The 20,700-nt window shown below is 44.0% G+C and overlaps 1 protein-coding gene across 4 annotated transcripts in view; it reads right to left on the bottom strand.

The window, feature by feature from the left end:
- ACOT7 (acyl-CoA thioesterase 7) overlaps positions 1-20,700 on the bottom strand; it is a 223,866-nt gene that overhangs the window by 78,443 nt on the left and 124,723 nt on the right. For all 4 annotated transcript variants that reach the window (XM_040429650.1, XM_040429665.1, XM_040429658.1 and 1 more), the window contains one exon: positions 13,590-13,676. In XM_040429650.1, coding sequence (XP_040285584.1) covers positions 13,590-13,676 — 87 coding nt within the window. The remainder of the gene's footprint in view (positions 1-13,589; positions 13,677-20,700) is intronic.

Consider the following 20,700-nt stretch of genomic DNA (forward strand, 5'->3'; position numbering starts at 1 on the left):
TGTGCTAATGTCAGCAGTACATAACAGTATGTTTGGTAACTCCCTGCCTGCCACCGTTTTCTTAAAAAACTGACTTTTATAATATGCTAAAGAAGCCTCTAGGTGCTATGAGGGCGTTGCTTCAGCATCTAGAGGCTCGGTCTACTCGCCTTTTGGCACGCCGACGTCCACTTGATTGACGTCCTTCTCCGCATCGTCCTCATAATCCTACGCCATCCCATTTAGTATTCGGCGCAGGCGGAGTTAGTGAAAGACGCTCGGCAGCTGCCTGGGAGGCCTGTGACGTAATCGGCGCAGGCGCAGTGAGGAAGCTGGCAGCAGCCGAGTGTTCTTCACTCACTGCGCGGAATACTAAACGGGACGGCGCAGGCGCGGGATTATGAGGGCGATGCAGAGAAAAAGGACGTCAATCAAGTGGACGTGGGTGTGTAGACCGAGCATCTAGGTGCTGTAGCAACGCCCTCATAGCACCTAGAGGCTCATTAGCATATTATAAAAGTCTGTTTTTTATGAGAACGGCAACAGGGAGTTATAAATCATACTGTTATGTACTGCTGACATTAGCACATCGCTGTCCGTCAGCTACATAACGATTTTTCCCATGACACAAACCCTTTAAAGAACATAGCGACAGCTCCCCTTAGATCAAGAAGTTGCCCTAAAAAAAAGGTACAAAGCTGTGCGGGGCGGCATCAGCACCGGGCCAATCTTGGGCTAGGTCCCAATGGGCATGGCTATGTATCTAAACACGCACTATGAAATTGGGGTAGAGACGAAATGAGGGGTACTTATTACTCCCCTGACTTCAGCTTTCTGGGGTAAAAAAGTCCCAAATCTTGTGTTTGTGACTTTTTACATGCCATTGCGCCTAAATTTAGGCCCAAGCAGTGTTTTGAAGCTTCCTCGACACTTTCCCTCAGGAGTCGTGATGGGCCAGTCACCCAGCATATACGGTATATCTTCCTTTAGGCCAGTTTACTGGTGTAAAAGACGACTCAGATCTACAACAGCTCAGAGCTGGAGTAGATTTCACTTTAGTTGCACGGACTGCAGGAGGATGTGCCTCATATATGACAAGGTGTGCACCTCTTCATAAATTAGGCACATTCTCCAACAGTGCAGTGGATATCATACATTGGCATAAAATGCTGGTCTATGATAAGTCCCCCCTACATCTCTGTTGCTCAAATAGCCATACTAGTTCGAACCCACTAGTGAACCCCTACCACCCAATGGTTGGCTAATAACAGGGGGCGTGATATCCTAAGGATTCATGTGAGCCCTCTATTCAGTAGTCCCTTGAGGACTCATACTTGAGCACAAAGAATTAATTTTGAGACTCACAGGGTAGGCAAGGCACAGATGTTTACTATATGTAGTCCCAACCGCATACAGTTTTTGTATATAGCCTCCACCTTGACAATAAAAAAAATAATAATAAGAAGAAGAATCTGATGATTACTTTATAGTAACCAACTGCTCACAGTGTCACATGTCAAGATTATACATCCCACAATGCAAATCACTAAGGCAAGCTCTGACACCAAGTCAACAATGCTATGAGATATAAACTCTGAAGCCAGCAGAATTGTGAATGCAGCTCTGGAGTATAATACAGACTGTAACTCAGAATCAGTACAAGATAAGTGATGTATTGTCATCCTTCTTATTGCCACATTTGAATTTGCAATTTAATATGTGTCTGCTCCCATGATTTAGTGATGCATCCAGAGCTACAACAGCGGAGCAATATATCACGAACATCGAACTGTCCTTTTACTTTGATAAGTGTCGCTCCTCTGAACGGCACCTTATCGTAATACAATCTTCACCATATCTAGTTCTGCAGGTTTTTTTTTCTTATCCAATTTACAGCTGCTTCACACAGACATTGAAGGGACAAGCTCCTGAAGATTTGCTTAGAGCAGCAGGATTCCTCAGACGTATAGAGAATAGCAGGTCGCTACACATTCAACTTTCTCCATTCTTTTTACAGATAATATGCACAGAAGGCGTCAGGGTTGGTCCCAGTTGATATGTGCCAGTGCTGCTGAGAAAAATTATGTTTTAATATATGCAAATGGGCCTCTAAGGCTTCTCTGCAACTGCCGTGTCCTTTGCACTTTGTCAAAGTACAGAGGGCACGGCAGTTGCAGAGAGAACCGAGCCTCTCGGTGTAACGGCAACGCCCCCGTTGCTCCTTGATTGTGGTCCCTGCCCCCACAAACAGACCTGCCCAATCCCCTGAAGATGCAGGTTTGCCAGAGAAACATGTCGGGAGGCAGAGTGTCTGTGTATGTGTTTTAGCTTCAGTATAGGGGTGCAGTTACTAATGAATCAAGTACGCAAGGAAGGCAATACAGTTTAGAAATATTGTAGACAAAACACAGCCAGCGGGAGCGCGCGCCCAGCTGGCTAAGCATTCACTACTGTCCTGTCTACGCACCATTGCAGGGGCATAGCAATGGCTAGCACCTTCGATATACTGCATGCATACAAGTCACACTGCGCCAGCCACTGATAATTTAAAACCATCCTACAACTAATTTCCTTGTTCTTTTTTTTTTTTTTTTTTTTTAAACTTGGAAAATAAAATTTTTGTTTTAACTGAAGACTAGCACATGTAAAAATAAAAGGGGTTAAATAATAAGATGACCAAGTGTAAATATACTTCATTTTAAAACATATATTAAAACTTCATTTTTCTCCGCAATGCGGGCACATATGAACATGGGACCAACACAGATGTCTTCAGCTGCCAAGTGCACATGTAACAGGCCAGCCGGTGTCATAGGGACAAACCTGCTGACAGATGCCCAAGTCCTTTCACTTGAATGAGATTGCACTACACATAGGCCATGTGACTGATGCACATGATGTCACCGGCCTGGGTACAGGCTGCAGTGCTCACAAGAGTGCTGTGGTCTCTTTAAACAGCTGATCGGCAGGGGTGCCGGAAATCAGATCTCCAACAAACAGATATTGATGACCTATCCTAAAGATAGGTCATCAATATTCAACTCCTGGAACACCCTTTTAAGGTAAATCTCTAGGTTTAATTACTATGGCTCCAATATTCAAGCTCAAGTCTTGGCTGTCCATGACCCGGTCACCAGGTGTTCTTCCTTAGATCTCTTTTGGTAGGTGCCAACCTCTGCATACCATGACCCTCTCACAAAACCTGCTGTTTTGGAGAAGCTCTGAACCAGTCATCTAACCATCACAATTTGGCCCCTGTCAGAGTTGTTCAGATTCCTACGCTTGTCCGTTGTTCTTACTTCAAACACATAAACTTCAAGAACTCACAGCTCACTTGCTGCCTAATATATCCCACCCTTTGAGAGGTTCCACTGTCACAAGATTATGAGTGGGGGACATTCAGTTAAAAGAGGACCTGGCACCACTCCTGGCATGTCACATGCCCCACAAAATAGCAATTCTGGAGCATTTACCCAGTCCGCCCTGGGAAATGATAACACCAAGTTGGCAATTTATACATAAGTTTCTAGGAGGAATAGAGGAATGTAGGGTCTATGGTCAGTCCACCCACAGCTGAACTACTTTCAGAGCATCACACGTGGCACTCTTTTGATCCAAAGACAGCTGCAGATTAAGAGCAGTGTACTTGTACTGCTTCCGCCAAGTGGAATGAACTGGAGAAAACAGTGATGAAATATTAAGTGAATAAGTAAGATCCGACCACACTTGGAGACAGAAACCTTTTAACACTTATCCTTCAAAAAGCCACCTCTCATGGGAAAGCACTTTTCCTTGTAAGTAGAGAGATTTGCAAATACAGGACTTAGAAATTATCCAAATCTTGATGGCAGAGAACTTTCACCTGGTAAACTTCTGCTGCAGATCATTCTTTATAAAAGTGAGGCAGCGATGATCTATATAGTATTTGCTACTTCTTAAGTTCTAATTCTCCTTATGGAGATCCAGCTAGTAAGAAATCTGTAGGGCAGTGATGGGGAACTGTTTAGAGACAGTGCCCAAACCCCACTTAGTGCCAACACGGCAATTTAACCTGAATATCAATATAGTATATCTTCCATGTAGTTTATCATTTAGCTATAACAGCCTGCCTACATTCAGTGTGCTGGCTGTGCCGTTCATAGTGTGCTCTGTACTGCTGAATGGCACGCCATAGACTTTTTCCAGGGTGCGGGTGCCCACAGAGAGGGCTCTGAGTGCCACCTCTGTCACCTGTGCCATAGGTTCACCACCACTGCTCTAGGGCAATGCTAAAAAAGTGGGCGTCTCTATTTTGGCTGATTACCCAACCTCTACAGACTAAAAGGGGTATTCCGGTTGTTTAAAGTTATCCCCTATCCACTGGGGATAACAGTCAGATCGGTGGGGGTCCTAGCGTTAGGACCCCCACCCCTCACAAGAACGGGCCCCCGTTCTTCTGATCCTGTTGATAGAGGCTAACTTGAAACAATCAGAAAACCCCTTTGAACTAGATATAAAGGATGGTCAACTATAGGTGGTACTAGAGAGAGAGTCTTTTTTTCATTCTGAAGAGCTATATTGCATATAATTTGCTATTCATTACCAATCCCAATATGCTCCTCTCTCACTTTGTTTTTAGAGTTATTACATTCAATGATATTTAGTGAACAGTTCCTAAATTGATCCTTATATATGAGCTTTCTGACTACTGATTCCAATGATGAAAAGCAGAATTATGAATGCAGCTCTGGAGCATAATATAAAATAACTAATGCAGAATTATTATTATTTATTTATTTGAAAGCACCACTAAATCCATGGCAAAGTGCATCAAGAGGGGTCAAAAACAGAGCCCGGAAACTATAGGCCGGTAAGTTTAACATCTGTCGTAGGTAAACCGTTTGAGGGTTTTCTAAGAGATGCTATCTTGGAGTACCTCAATGAAAATAAGGCTACTTTCACACCAGCGTTTTTGCTAGATCTGTCATGGATCAGCTTTCGTTCTGATAATACAACCGCCTGCATCAGTTATGAACGGATCCGGTTGTATTATCTTTAAAATAGCCAAGCCGGATCAGTCATGAACACCATTGAAAGTCAATGGGGGACGGATCCATTTTCTATTGTGTCAGCTTGCAGCGTTATTCTGCCCGCAATGGGGACGAAACCAAACACTTTGGTGCATTCCGTTTCGTTCAGTTTAGTTTTGTCCAAATTGACAATGAATGGGGACAAAACGGAAGCGTTTTCCCTCGCAATTGAGATCCTATGACGGATCTCAATAGCGGAAAGGGAAAGCGCAAGTGTGAAAGTAGCCTAAGCAATTAACGCCATATCAGCATGGCTTCATGAGGGATCAGTCATGTCAAACTAATTTAATCAGTTTCTATGAGGAGGTAAGTTCTAGACTTGACTGCGGCAAATCAATGGATGTCGTATATCTGGACTTCTCCAAAGCATTTGACTCTGTACCACATAAAAGGTTAGTATATAAAATGAGAATGCTCGGACTGGGAGAAAACGTCTGTAAGTGGGTAAGTAACTGGCTCAATGATAGAAAACAGAGGGTGGTTATTAACGGTACACACTCAGATTGGGTCACTGTCACTAGTGGGGTACCTCAGGGGTCAGTATTGGGCCCTATTCTCTTCAATATATTTATTAATGATCTTGTAGAAGGCTTGCACATATCAATTTTTGCAGATGACACTAAACTGTGTAAAGTAATTGACACGGAAGAGGACAGTATACTACTACAGGAGGCTTGGGCAGAGAAGGGGCAGATGAAGTTTAAAGAGGACCTTTCACCGGTCCTGACATTACAGTATAAGTACCTGGCTCTGTAGGGCATGTTGAGGAGATGTCCTCAAACTTTATTTATTTTGATGGGCTGCACCGTTCCCCTGTTGTACCCCCGTTCTGGGTTTCCCGCCCTGTATGCTAATCCATACCATCGGTACAGGGAGGAGACGGCCCTGTTTCTCAATTGGCGTCTTCTTCTCCCTGGCTGTGAGCCGCCCAATCGCAGCGGAGCGCGTCACAGCCAGGGAGAAGGTGAGTTTTTTTTCCTCACTGGCTGTGACACTCTCCGCTGCATGGCTGTGTGGTGGCAGCATGCTTATTGCAGGTGGTAGGCTTTCCTGAAGAGGTGGCTTTTCAGGTTACTCTTGATGGTTTGGATGTTGGGGGGAGAGTCTGATGTGTTGGGGTAGTGAGTTCCAGAGTAGGGGAGAGGCAGTGAGAAATTTTGTAGGTGATCGAGTGAAGAACAGATGAGCGGAGAATAAAGAAGGAGGTCCAGTGAGGATAGGAGATTACGTGTGGGGATGTATTGAGAGAGCAGGTCAGAGATATAAGGAGGGGACAGATTGTGGATGGATTTATATGTATTTGTTAGTATTTTAAACTGAATTTGCTGGGCAATGGTGAACCAGTGAAGGGATTGACAGAGGAAAGGCAGAGGAGAAAGGAGAGGTGGATTAACCAGGCAGCAGAGTTGAGAATAGATTTGAGGAACGCTAGATGGGATGCCACAGAGGAGAATGTTGTATTAGACGATGTGGGAGATGACGAGGTCATGCACTAGCATTTGAGTTGACTCAGGGGTGAGGAAGGAGCAAATCAGAAATATTCTCGAGTTGAAAGTGGAAGGTGGAGGTGAGGGTTTGGAGTTTAAAAGACTGGGCAGAATCAAATGTTATCCCCAGGCAGCGGACCCGTGAGTCTGGAGAAAGCGTTGTGCTATTAACTGTAACAGATAGGTCTGGTAGGGGGCTGAGTGACATGGGGGAAAGACAAATTCCGTTTTATTTATATTAAGTTTTAAGAAGCAGGAGGAGAAGAATGAAGATATAACTGACAGACACGCTGGGATTCCAGATAGCAGAGAAGTGACATCTGGGCCAGAGAGGTAGATTTGAGTATCATCAGCATAGAGGTGGTACTGAAAACCATGGAACTTTATGAGCTGTCCCAGGCCGAATGTATGAATGGAGAAAAGTAGGGGACGCAGGAGAGAGCCTTGAGGGACACCAACAGAGAGGGGGTGTGATGAAGAGGTGGTGTATGAATGGGAAGCGCTGAAGGTTCAGTTGGTGAGGTATGAGGAGATCCAGGAGAGGGCCAGGTCTTTGATGCCGAGGGAAGAGAGAGTGGACGACAGTATCAAAGGCAGAAGACAGGTCAAGGAGGAGTAGAGAGTAAAAAGTTTACCTTTGGAAGCTAGCTGATCATTGGCTAGTTTGGTTAGGGCAGTTTCAGTGGAGTAGGGGAGATTTATCATTGACCAGTGGTTTACACTGGTCTATGATCTCCCCTGCTCTACCAGAGGATGCACCTTGTCATAAATTAGGCACATCCTCCGGGAGTCTGTGCGCCTAAACAGAAATCTATAGCAGCTCAGAGCTGCCCTTGATATCTGTCTTCAAGTATGCCAGAAAACTGGTATAAAATTAAAATAAATATGACGGGACAGCTTTCCCCACCCCCTCCTCATCACGCCCCTTCTGTTTGGAAATTGTCGAGGGCAGAGTAGATATGCCAATTGCAACATCATTTTGTCACAATGGCGTTTAAAAAGTCGCAAACATGGGTTATGCAACTTTTTTATGCAAGAAAAAACTGGAATGAGGAAATGATGAATTGCCTCCAAGGTTTCTGAAAGTAGTTGGATCAAGAGATAAGAAACAATGTAATGATCATTGGGAGAGACATTTTTCTGGACCAGCTTTTTCTAATCTCATCGAAGGATAATACAATTAGTCACTCCCCAACCCAAGATGGATGATCCCAGGCATGAAGAGATAACTTTAGCCACAGAATATGATTCTTCCAGTAACATAAATGTTGGGCTTCTTAATTCCCATGGGGTTAGGACCTAGAATACTTTTTGGCAAAATCTAACCTGGGAAATGCATCTGGACCCAGAGAGTAGAAGTCTAGTAGGTTGTTCTGAGTGTTCACAAGGCTGGATTTTGCATAAGGCAGAAGAGTTTCATGCATATAGGTGGCCCTAAAGGCCCACATACACATTAGTGTATCATTGTTCAATCTCACTGAGAATGGTAGGTTCGGAGGATTGTCTAATATTTCTGAGGGGGGCTCCCAACTCTCCCTGATAGACGAGAAGGATCAGGCTAATTGAATATTTTTGCCCAATCCTTTAGTTCTTCTAGGAGATAAGCCGCTGCCAGAAGTGTCTGGCAGTGGATGACTCCTCTCTCCATTGCATATACATACACGTTTGGCTGAATCGAGAGAGAGTTAGGAGAGATAGCTGTCGGAGGAATGATGGTTTAGCCGACCGCTATTGAATGTATATGGTCAGGACCAGGCGGTTTTTACAATGGGAGTTGGTGCAGTAGCCTCTATTCCATCCTTATATACATGCAATGTAATGCTAATAGAATAATTGTCAGATGGACTGTAATTGGCCATCTCTGGTAAAAGGTTTGAGTATTAATGGAGAGCTGGCCCTGGCCCAGGCCATGTTCACAAAGCTTGGACTTCAAGAAAAAAAACAGAATATTATAATACCCAGAATATTGACAGAAGGGCATTTATGCCCTGGAAACATTTATGCCTGGAAACAAGCTCCACTCAGGGAGTGTAGTTCTTCACCCCAGGCACATGGACTGCCGGAGAAGTGCTAATTTATGATGAGGTGCAGCGTAGGGAGGAATCAAAGACCAACCTCAAATCCCCAATATTCTTTCCAAGAAGCAATTCTCCACAATATAGCTTCCAATAGTACATGGTGTATTACACTGCTCAAAAAAATAAAGGGAACACAAAAATAACACATCCTAGATCTGAATTAATTAAATATTCTTCTGAAATACTTTGTTCTTTACATAGTTGAATGTGCTGACAACAAAATCACACAAAAATAAAAAAATGGAAATCACATTTTTTAACCCATGGAGGTCTGGATTTGGAGTCACACTCAAAATTAAAGTGGAAAAACACACTACAGGCTGATCCAACTTTGATGTAATGTCCTTAAAACAAGTCAAAATGAGGCTCAGTAGTGTGTGTGGCCTCCATGTGCCTGTATGACCTCCCTACAACGCCTGTGCATGCTCCTGATGAGGTGGCGGACGGTCTCCTGAGGGATCTCCTCCCAGACCTGGACTAAAGCATCTGCCAACTCCTGGACAGTCTGTGGTGCAACGTGACGTTGGTGGATAGAGCGAGACATGATGTCCCAGATGTGCTCAATTGGATTCAGGTCTGGGGAAGGGGCGGGCCAGTCCATAGCATCAATGCCTTCGTCTTGCAGGAACTGCTGACACACTCCAGCCACATGAGGTCTAGCATTGTCTTGCATTAGGAGGAACCCAGGGCCAACCGCACCAGCATATGGTCTCACAAGGGGTCTGAGGATCTCATCTCGGTACCTAATGGCAGTCAGGCTACCTCTGGCGAGCACATGGAGGGCTGTGCGGCCCTCCAAAGAAATGCCACCCCACACCATTACTGACCCAATGCCAAACCGGTCATGCTGGAGGATGTTGCAGGCAGCAGAACGTTCTCCACGGCATCTCCAGACTCTGTCACATCTGTCACGTGCTCAGTGTGAGCCTGCTTTCATCTGTGAAGAGCACAGGGCGCCAATGGTGAATTTGCCAATCTTGGTGTTCTCTGGCAAATGCCAAACGTCCTGCACGGTGTTGGGCTGTAAGCACAACCCCCACCTGTGGACGTCGGGCCCTCATATCACCCTCATGGAGTCTGTTTCTGACCGTTTGAGCAGACACATGCACATTTGTGGCCTGCTGGAGGTCATTTTGCAGAGCTCTGGCAGTGCTCCTCCTGTTCCTCCTTGCACAAAGGCGGAGGTAGCGGTCCTGCTGCTGGGTTGTTGCCCTCCTACGGCCTCCTCCACTTCTCCTGATGTACTGGCCTGTCTCCTGGTAGCGCCTCCATGTTCTGGACACTACGCTGACAGACACAGAAAACCTTCTTGCCACAGCTCGCATTGATGTGCCATCCTGGATAAGCTGCACTACCTGAGCCACTTGTGTGGGTTGTAGACTCCGTCTCATGCTACCACTAGAGTGAAAGCACCGCCAGCATTCAAACGTGACCAAAACATCAGCCAGGAAGCATAGGAACTGAGAAGTGGTCTGTGGTTACCACCTGCAGAACCACTCCTTTATTGGGGGTGTCTTGCTAATTGCCTATAATTTCCACCTGTTGTCTATCCCATTTGCACAACAGCATGTGAAATTGATTGTCACTCAGTGTTGCTTCCTAAGTGGACAGTTTGATTTCACAGAAGTGTGATTGACTTGGAGTTACATTGTGTTGTTTAAGTGTTCCCTTTATTTTTTTGAGCAGTGTATTCTTCCACATCCCACAGTATGAAAACAGTCATATGGAAGCACTGTAGGGCCTCATAGAAATCTATGGCAACATGTACAACATTGATCAATAATGCACCTTTCTGGAGACCATTAGAACCCTCAGATGTAATTCTGGTACTGGTTGTCCATAATCTCTATAGACCTTGTATTATCTTAGACAGTAGCTCACGGTGAGGTCAGTTGACAACAACCAGTAAAGAACCTACAAAAGGGAAGTCTTCCCTTTAAAACTAAGACAACACAACAGAGAAGAAAGTACAAAGCAATATCCATTCAACCAGCTCAGAATCAAGGCTGATAGCAGAGATGAATATGCTAAATATGCTAATGAGCGGTTAATTAGCACACCTGCACATTAGCACTTGGCGCAGCAATCCCAGCTCATTCCCTTGTAAATATCTCAGAATAAGCTGGGTGTTAAAGTCTATTCTTATGCCAAAAGACTAGGATGGTGTGAAAGTCACATCAGCTGCAGGACAGATTTCTAGATATTTAGACAGTATTATGACTAGTATTATGAGTATTATGACTACAGACTTTCTTGGCATCTACTTCTTATATTCCTTATCCGGTTAAAGGGAAGTTGTGCATATAAACCCAGCTGACTTGGTAGATATACGATTGGAAGCTGAAACCAATGCACTTTGCCCCATCTTGATCGATGGCCCCATTGCCGAGATATCTACAATTTTATTTTATGCAAATTAGTCCCTTTGGTGCAACAAGGGCGTCGCTATTGCACCTAAGGTTACATGGCAACGTGTCACGTAATAGGATCTCAATAACTCTTCAGTTTTGTCCCCATTCATTGTCATAGGGGACAAAACTAAACAAAACGGAATGCACCAAAATGCATTCCGTTCCGTTTGGTTGCATCCCCATCGCGGACAGAATAACGCTGCATGATGGATCCAGCAAAAATGCTGGTGTGAAACGACTGTTTTAGAGCTTGTGCTGCTACGCAGTTAAAATTTATATAGTTTAATTCGTTGAACCATTCATATATTCTATATTTGGTCACATGCTCCCATCTAGTGGTTGTTTTTGGTATTGCATTTGTTTTTCTGTTATATCTGTGATATATGTCATTTATTTCATTGCTCCACCCCTTCTTCTGTGTACATTACTTCCTGTATCTTCATTCTGCTCCAGGGATACACTTATATTCTCATGCAAGCTTGCAAAAGAATCATCATCTTTTACACGCACAACACCGCACAATATCGGAATCTATCTGTTCTTCTGTACTCTGTTATCTGGCTTACAGAATAAAGCAACTTAGGCTACTTTCACACTAGCGTTCGGAGCGGATCCGTCTGATGTTCAGAACGGATGCGTCTGCATTAAAACTTAGAAAATTTTCTAAGTGTGAAAGTTGTCTGAGCGGATCCGTTCAGACTTTACATTGAAAGTCAATAGGGAACGGATCCGCTTGAAGATTGAGCCATATTGTGTCATCTTCAAGCGGATCCGTCCCCATTGACTTCCATTGTAAGTCTGGACGGATCCGCTCGCCTCCGCACGGCCAGGCGGACACCCGAACGCTGCAAGCAGCGTTCAGGTGTCCGCTCACTGAGCGGAGCGGAGGCTGAGCGCTGGCAGGCGGATGCATTCTCAGTGGATCCGCCTCTACTGAGAATGCATTGGGGCCAGACGGATGCGTTCGGGACCGCTCGTGAGCCCCTTCAAACGGAGCGCACGAGCGGACACCCGAACGCTAGTGTGAAAGTAGCCTTACTCGGATAAACTCGGTGTTGGCGAGTTGAAGCCATCTGATAAGGATTGTCCGCAGTGATTATATCTGTTCATACAGGCCAGGCATAGAGGTCTCACTAGGGATAAATCGCTATTGCAACAATCTGAGTCAGAATAGAGCTGTTATTTCGCTGGAAACACACAGCCAAGTCTCAGGTGAGTTGAGTGTCGCGCGAAACCTTACATTAACGTTTTTTTCGACTGACGCATCACAGTATGTTGCGTGCCGCATTGCGACGCCATTGACAATCATTATGTGCAATGTCATGAGACTTTCATGTCGTTGTGCAGCTCTAACCTAAAGCTCTGCTCACTTTACCTGCTGGCTGCGCCCCCCCCCCCCCCCCCGCCCCGCTTTGAGTGACAGGGCCAGGCAGTGGAGACTTAATCGCCCCTGGCCCTGAACTCTTGCATCAGTGCATTCGCCTCTGGCATCGGTGCATGCTCAATACAAGGCTGAAGCTTGCTGGGTGGTAGGAATCTGTACTGCACATGTGCCAACAACATCACTCTGTAACCGGAAGAAAAGAATGTCAGCATTGCAAAATGTGGGTTCTTATGCGTTGTTGTACACTTGGGGTCAATCCTTGGTGGCAGGAAGAATATAGTATCACGGACAGCACAACACATCAGCACAGGAGGTGATATCTACATCAGTGGGGAAAGTGTTCACTTTGTTGGTGCAGAATGTCATCGTCAGCACAGGCGCAGTACTGATATCTTCCACCTACCAAGCTTCAGACCTGTACTGTGCATGCGCTGATCCCAGAGATAAACGTGCTTGTGTGAGAGTTCTGGAAAAGGTGCGATTATGACTACACTGCCTAGCCATGTCACTCAAAGCAGGGGGCACGTGGCGCTTTAGGTTCACCAATGGGCTAATTTGCATAAAATAAAACCTCAAATATCTCGGCAATAGGGCCACCAATCAATATGGAGCAACCACATATGGCTGGAAAGTCAGCCGCAAGCAGACACTGAAACATCTGCTGTTCTGCATGCATCCTTACAGTGGAGAGATTGGTGTCAGAATAGTTTTAATTAGAGATTAGTGAATCTGAGAAAATTTGGTATAGCAGCAGTGCCGTATTTGTCTGTTGCCACTTAAAGAGACAGTGTGCCAATTAATCTGATGTCCCTAAGTAAGGCTGTGACCAGACAAAGTATGTAACCACTAAGCCTGTTGAGGACTGTTGTAACCAACTGTGTCCACCTGATTCCTTCTGACATCCTAGAGGGAAGAGCCACACATACCACTCAAAAAGATCCTTTCTGTAAGGTCTGACCCCCTTACCAGTGACTCCACCAGCAGAATAGTGAGTACAGCTCTGGAGTATATTACAGAATGTAATTTAGGATCAGTACCTGATAAGTAATGTATTCTGTTTACAAAATTATTTCTCTCTTTATGTAGATAATATGTAAACTGTACAATCATTTCAAAATGTCCCTTTACAACATGTGTTATATATGACTACAATATGTGCAGTAAGAAATCCAAGAACTTACCTCCATGGACGTAGCCATGCAGAGTACAATCTGAGGGTCCCACCAAATGAATAAGACTGGACTGACTATATCCAACGGTGTATTGTTCTAAAGAAGACAGAGGAACAAATGGCATTACAGTCAAAGTACGGCTATACAGAGTATCTGCTGACTATACTGGATTAGCAATACTGAATAAACGACCAGAGCCATTCATGAAGTAGTGACCAATGTCCACTGCTGGAAAGACATCATATGAGATAACTGCGAGGCAACTACTGGGGAAATGGGAACAGCCGCTGCTATGGGACCTAGTAGCTGTGGAGGCCAAGTAAGACATTAGGAAAAGTGATCGAGGCAGAGAATGGGAGAAACTGTGGAATATAAAATGACCCATAAGAGGCCGAGAAAAGGAAGAATGAAGGCCATATCATGATAACAACTCATTTGCTAATTGTGGACTGGGACCAGTTCCAAGGTTTGTTAGGGGCCTCTACTGTTACATAGTTTTGTACATTGAGTCCCTTTATTGGGCCTCTATTAGCACTACGGTCATGCCCATTATTGAGGGTCTGTAAGCTCTTACACTTGTATTCCTCCTGAAATCACATAGCTTGAACAATTAAAGTATTCTTTATTGGGCTATTCCTGTGTTATTCCTCCTGGAAACAAATTAAATTAATTTAATTATGAATGTATTATCAACTTTGCCACGAGGGTACGAGACGTACAGTTGCAAGAAAAAGTATGTGAACTCTTTGGAATGATATGGATTTCTGCACAAATTGGTCATAAAATGTGATCTAATCTTCATCTAAGTCACAACAATAGACAATCACAGTCTGCTTAAACTAATAACACACAAAGAATTAAATGTTACCATGTTTTTATTGAACACACCATGTAAACATTCACAGTGCAGATGGGAAAAGTATGTGAACCCCTAGACTAATGACATCTCCAAGAGCTAATTGGAGTGAGGTGTCAGCCAACTGGAGTCCAATCAATGAGATGAGATTGGAGGTGTTGGTTACAGCTGCCCTGCCCTATAAAAAACACACACCAGTTCTGGGTTTGCTTTTCACAATAAGCATTGCCCGATGTGAATGATGCCTCGCACAAAAGAGCTCTCAGAAGACCTACGATTAAGAATTGTTGACTTGCATAAAGCTGGAAAAGTATAAATATAAAAGTATCTCCAAAAGCCTTGCTGTTCATCAGTCCACGGTAAGACAAATGGTCTATAAATGGAGAAAGTTCAGCACTGCTGCTACTCTCCCTAGGAGTGGCCGTCCTGTAAAGATGACTGCAAGAGCACAGCGCAGACTGCTCAATGAGGTGAAGAAGAATCCTAGAGTGTCAGCTAAAGACTTACAAAAGTCTCTGGCATATGCTAACATCCCTGTTAGCGAATCTACGATACGTAAAACACTAAACAAGAATGGATTTCATGGGAGGATACCACAGAGGAAGCCACTGCTGTCCAAAAAAACATTGCTGCACGTTTACAGTTTTCACAAGAGCACCTGGATGTTCCACAGCACTATGTGTGGAGAAAAAGAGGCACAGAACACAAACCTCAAAACCTCATTCCAACTGTGAAGTATGGTGGTGGGGGCATCATGGTTTGGGGTTGCTTTGCTGCATCAGGGCCTGGACGGATTGCTATCATCAAAGGAAAAATTAATTCCCAAGTTTATCAAGACATTTTGCAGGAGAACTTAAGGCCTACTGTCCACCAGCTGAAGCTCAAAAGAAGATGGGTGTTGCAACAGGACAACGACCCAAAGCATAGAAGTAAATCAACAGAATGGCTTAAACGGAAGAAAATACGCCTTCTGGAGTGGCCCAGTCAGAGTCCTGACCTCAACCCGATTGAGATGCTGTGGCATGATCTCAAGAAAGCAATTCACACCAGACATCCCAAGAAGATTGCTGAACTGAAACAGTTCTGTAAAGAGAAATGGTCAAGAGTTACTTAATTACCGTTGTGCACGTCTGATCTGCAACTACAGAAAACGTTTGGTTGAAGTTATTGCTGCCAAAGGAGGTTCAACCAGTTATTAAATCCAAGGGTCCACATACTTTTTCCACCTGCACTGTGAATGTTTACATGGTGTGTTCAATAATAACATGGTAACATTTAATTCTTTGTGTGTTATTAGTTTAAGCAGACTGTGATTGTCTATTGTTGTGACTTAGATGAAGATCAGATCACATTCTATGACCAATTTGTGCAGAAATCCATATAATTCCAAAGGGTTCACATACTTTTTCTTGCAACTGTATATATTGAATATCAGAGGTAGGCAAAGCATGTGAACAGTGACTGAAGGACTGGAAGTAGGTCCCAGGCAACCCATTTGCCCCATGTAATCTCAAAGCTAAGGCCGCTTTCACACAGTCAGTTTGATCAGAGATTGTGAGCCAAAACCAGTTGCGGGTCAAAAATACAGAACAGGAGCAAATCCTTTCCATTATACCTTATCTCTGCGTAGCCTCCACTCCTGGTTTTGGCTCACAATCACTGATGGAAACCACTGATCTAACACTGGAGTGTGAAGGTTGCCTAAGCAATAGAGCAGGGATGGCCAACCTGAGGCTGTTGCAAAACTATAACTCCCAGCATGCCCAGACTGCCTACAGCTATCAGCCTACAGCAGGGCATGGTAGGAGTTGTAGTTTGACAACAGCTGGAGAGCCGCAGGTTGGCCATGCTTGTAATAGAGCCAGTGTTCCTGTGGGTACAGGTGGTACATGTTCCAGCCCACTATGCTCTCAGTGCAGCCATATTAGACACTAATGTCCTACCAAGCATATCCTGCTAAATGAGGCTGAGCGAATACAATGGTTTGCTTTAATAAGAGATGCTCTACCTCCCAACAACCCTGGGTGATAGCTGCAGTGAATGCGTAGATTACCGTAATTCACTCGGAGGAGCGGTGTGTCAGGCCTGGATTTAATTCTCCATTGTAAACCTCGGGGACTAATGTCATCAGAGTGCATCTTTTGATGCTGCGTCCCGCTACATGAGTAGGCTTCACCTGAATCAATTACAGTGCATGCACCGTGAAGAATGGCCAGGGACGAATTAGGGAATACGAGAGGAAATCATCATGAATGCTATCGTCGCAGAACACCAATGGCGCTAGTCTATTGTGCTAAGGATTGATCTCCGCAAAACACAGGAGATAATGGTCACATTTACAGTCGGCAATTTGTAATACAAAGATTTCAGAGCACATAATGAGTGAGGAGAGGTTTCATTTGGATAATCTGATATCAATGCAGCAGAGAGCATTTGGAGGAAAACCCTTTCTCTCCGCGCCCACTAGTTTAACCCTTTACAGACTTCTGTGAGCATAACAGCTCTTTATGAGGATTGCTTACACTGGCGATATATAGACAGTATTAGACTAGGGTTCCTTAAAACCACCAGAAGACAATGCTAAAGCCCCTCTACATCTGTACAGAACATGTACACCTCCACTTTCACTTGCATGGCCGCTATCATTGTACACAAAGGACGTATCATTGTTGAGGTCCTGAACAATCCCAGAAAAAGTAGACCCAAGGATGCAAGGGACTGGCACGAATGTCATCTCTGACTTCTTCCGGACCTTTAGGTCCTATTATTTTGTGTGAAGGAGTGGGCCCATCAGAGGATCTGGTACTCTGTTAGGCCAATCCGACCCTGACCGTAGCAAACCTTCAGCTGTTATAAGTCTTAGGTCTCGTAGGGGTTTCCAGTCTTTGAATGGAAACATGACTACTCCCATTCACTAGATGCACAAAGCAATCTTGAAATTGGTGAGAAATTGAACAAGCAGATCATAACCGACCTCACCGTAGTCATGTGGTTGGGAAGGATGAGGACTAGGTTTGCTCATTCTAGTGATCAGTGAGGGCTATAGTGGCTGCACCCCTTCTGATCTAAGGCTACGTTTACAATAGCATTATAAAATCCAGCCGGCAGTTACGTCAGAGGAACAGCCTGTTGGAGTTCACCATATCCAATGTAGTCAGAAAATGCTGGGAACCACCGGATCCCCATTGACTACAATGGGATCAGACAGGGAATCGTCCACTTTCCGGCATAATGATGGGCTTTCAGCCGGAAATGGTGAGCTCCAGAAGGCTGTTCCCATGCTGGATATGGTGAACCTTGGAAGGCTGTTTCTATGCTGGATTTCATAATGTAGCCTTAGATCAGAAGGGGTCCAGCCACTGTAGCCCCCTCTGATCACTAGAATTAGAGAACCTAGTCCTCATCCATCCCAACCACTTGAACGCGGGGAGATCTGGTACTTCCAGACCTCCATCAATGCACTGTGCCCGAATAGCACAACAATACACCGTTAGCATGCCCACCTTGGCATCTCCGATTACCTGTGGGTTCCCGTCCATGTATTACCACATGGAGCACCTTTATTTCTTAAATTCTTGTGAATGAATAGATCTTGTATTAAAATCTGTAGTTGTTACAGATAAACCAGCATAAAGCTAGTGTCTAGTAAAATGCAGCCGACTGGACAAATTTTGGCACAAAAATACAAATCCCAAGCAGAAGTAGTCAACGAGGGAGAATAATGAAGGTCAGCAAATAAGTGGACTCATTTAAAAAACACTAAACCTTAACCCGATTCCTCCATGGTTTACAATGTAAGTGTCTGCTTTGTTGTGGACAGTAGGATACATTCATTACACTTTTTGTTCTGTATTTGCACGAGCAACAAAAAACAAGCAGCAGAATATCCACATAGTAATCACTTACCTTTATTCTGTCTGTCTGAAGCAATAACAGAAAAACAGAAAAAACATAAGCATTACAGGAGCCAAGCTTCAATTGTCTTCCTAATATAGCAAAATGTCTTTAAAGGGATTGTCCAGTTTAGAAAACACATTTTCATACAGCCAGTTATGCACTTTTCAGTTAAAGGGGTTGTCTCAAACCAGCACCTGAATACCACTGTATTGCATGTAATTAAATTTTAGTACAGACACCAAATTATTCAATAAAATGTATTTGTATAGCACCATCTGCTGTAGGTTCCTTTCCTCATTTTTCTGTCCAGCCATATCAACCAAAAAGAGAGCCCCTAATAAATATAACTGGTCATACCATACCAAAGAGAGCAATATCGCAAAACAAAAAGGCACTAGACCCAAGATACCATGATATAACTACCATCATTATTGAAAGTTCATATTAAAAATATATCATAAAGCCATATAAGATACTGTAAGGAGGGTGCAGAAAATCACAAAATCTAATCAATCAATAATAGTAAAGGCAAGTGCCAAAGGTAACACACTGCAGGGCACAACTAGAATTCCCTACATAGCAAAAGTAGCAGTACGGCTCACCCATCACTCCCTCCAGCCATATCTACCGTTAGAAACTGTGACAGTTACAGGGAGAGAACTGCAGCAGAGAGGGCATGCCCTGTAATAAAGGACATGCCCTCTGAGCTGCAGCAGAAAAGGCAAGTTACCTGAGGAAGGACACAGCCCCTGAGCTCCCAGCCAGAAATAAATCTAGCAGAGCGACTGGCACTTTTTGATCAGCTTATTGTCAAGGGAAAGTTCTAATGAGTATTAATTGTCAAAAGCGGAAAACCCTTCTGGCATTAGAGTCCATTCACACGTCCGCAATTCTGTTCCGCATTTTGTGAACGGAATTGCGGACCCATTCATTTCTATGGGGCCGCACGATGTGCTGCCCGGATACGGAAATGCGGACCCGCACTTCCGGGTCCACAATTCCGATCCCGAAAAAAATAGAACATGTCCTATTCTTGTCTGCAATTGCGGACAAGAATAGGCATTTTCTATAAAGTGCTGGCGATGTGCGGTCCGCAAAATGCAGAACGCACATTGCCGGTGTCCGTGTTTTGCGGATCCGCAAAACGCACACGGATGTGTGAATGGACCCTTATTGAGATCTAACAGGTTCCAGATTTTTCTATTTATTTTACTCACTTATATAGCGCTGACATATTCCGCAGCACTTTACAGATATTATCATCACTCGCTGTCCCCTATTAGTATGTCTCTGGAGTGTGGGGTAAATCAGAGTACCTGGAGGAAACCAATCAGCTGTTTTCAGCACCCGCCTTTGCCGGATACTAAACCGTGTACAGAGCCAGATGCAGAAGGCTCCATCTGCTGTGTAGTGACCGTGCCAGCATACTGCAACTCTGCTCCTGTACAAATGAATGAGAGCTAAGCTGGAATACCCCTTTAAGTGTGTACCTCAGGTACAACAAACCGGAGTAATAAGCCACAAGCTTAGCAGGAATGGCAATTTCAATCTCTATCTAGTAGTCTTCCGGTTATATAAATTGCCAATAGTTTTTGTATTACCTACTAATGTCAATACCCACAGGAACTGAGAAAGCAATAAACGCTGGTGTCAGCAGCATATGAGATCTGGTTACCACAGAGATCTCAAACTTCACTCTCAAGGTACAAAGTAATAAAATGCTCTATTTGGAACATCAGATCGGTTTCATGTGGTTTCTGTGTACCGGAGTCCTCATAGAAAATAAACACCACATGGATCGCCAACAACGCTCGTCCCCTCCGTGATCGTGGTTATATTTAAGGTCTCCATTTACAAGACAAGATTTGTTTATTTAATTTTTTCCCACAAATCATACACGTTTTATGGCGACTCTCAGCAAGTCTTGCCTTATGGAGAAGTGTCATGGACTCATCGCACATCCATAAATTAATAGTTAATCAAAGCAAATAGTTAAAGACGACCTATAAACTGGATAATGTTCTCGGATTAAAAATATAAATATCTAAAATGTACAAAAAAAATAAAAATAAAAGTTATCTAGGATTTGTGCACATTATGTAACTGTCCCGGCTCACTGCAGGAGTCGGGTCCGAACTTCTGAGCAAGGAGCTCCCGTCATGCCCAGTGCCTTCCCAGAAAATTCCCAGCTCCCTACAGTGTAAAGCCTCGTGATTTTCGGCACAGACTGCATTAAAAACACAAAAGGACAGAACTGTTGATGGATCTCAATTAAATGAGTTCGACCGAATTAGGTTCCAAAAATAAACTTTTTCAATCCATTTTATTTGGCTGTTTTTTACTGAACCGAAACAAATCAAAATTATT

The sequence above is a fragment of the Bufo bufo genome, chromosome 1, assembly GCF_905171765.1.
Source record: "Bufo bufo chromosome 1, aBufBuf1.1, whole genome shotgun sequence".
NCBI classification, from domain to species: domain Eukaryota; kingdom Metazoa; phylum Chordata; class Amphibia; order Anura; family Bufonidae; genus Bufo; species Bufo bufo.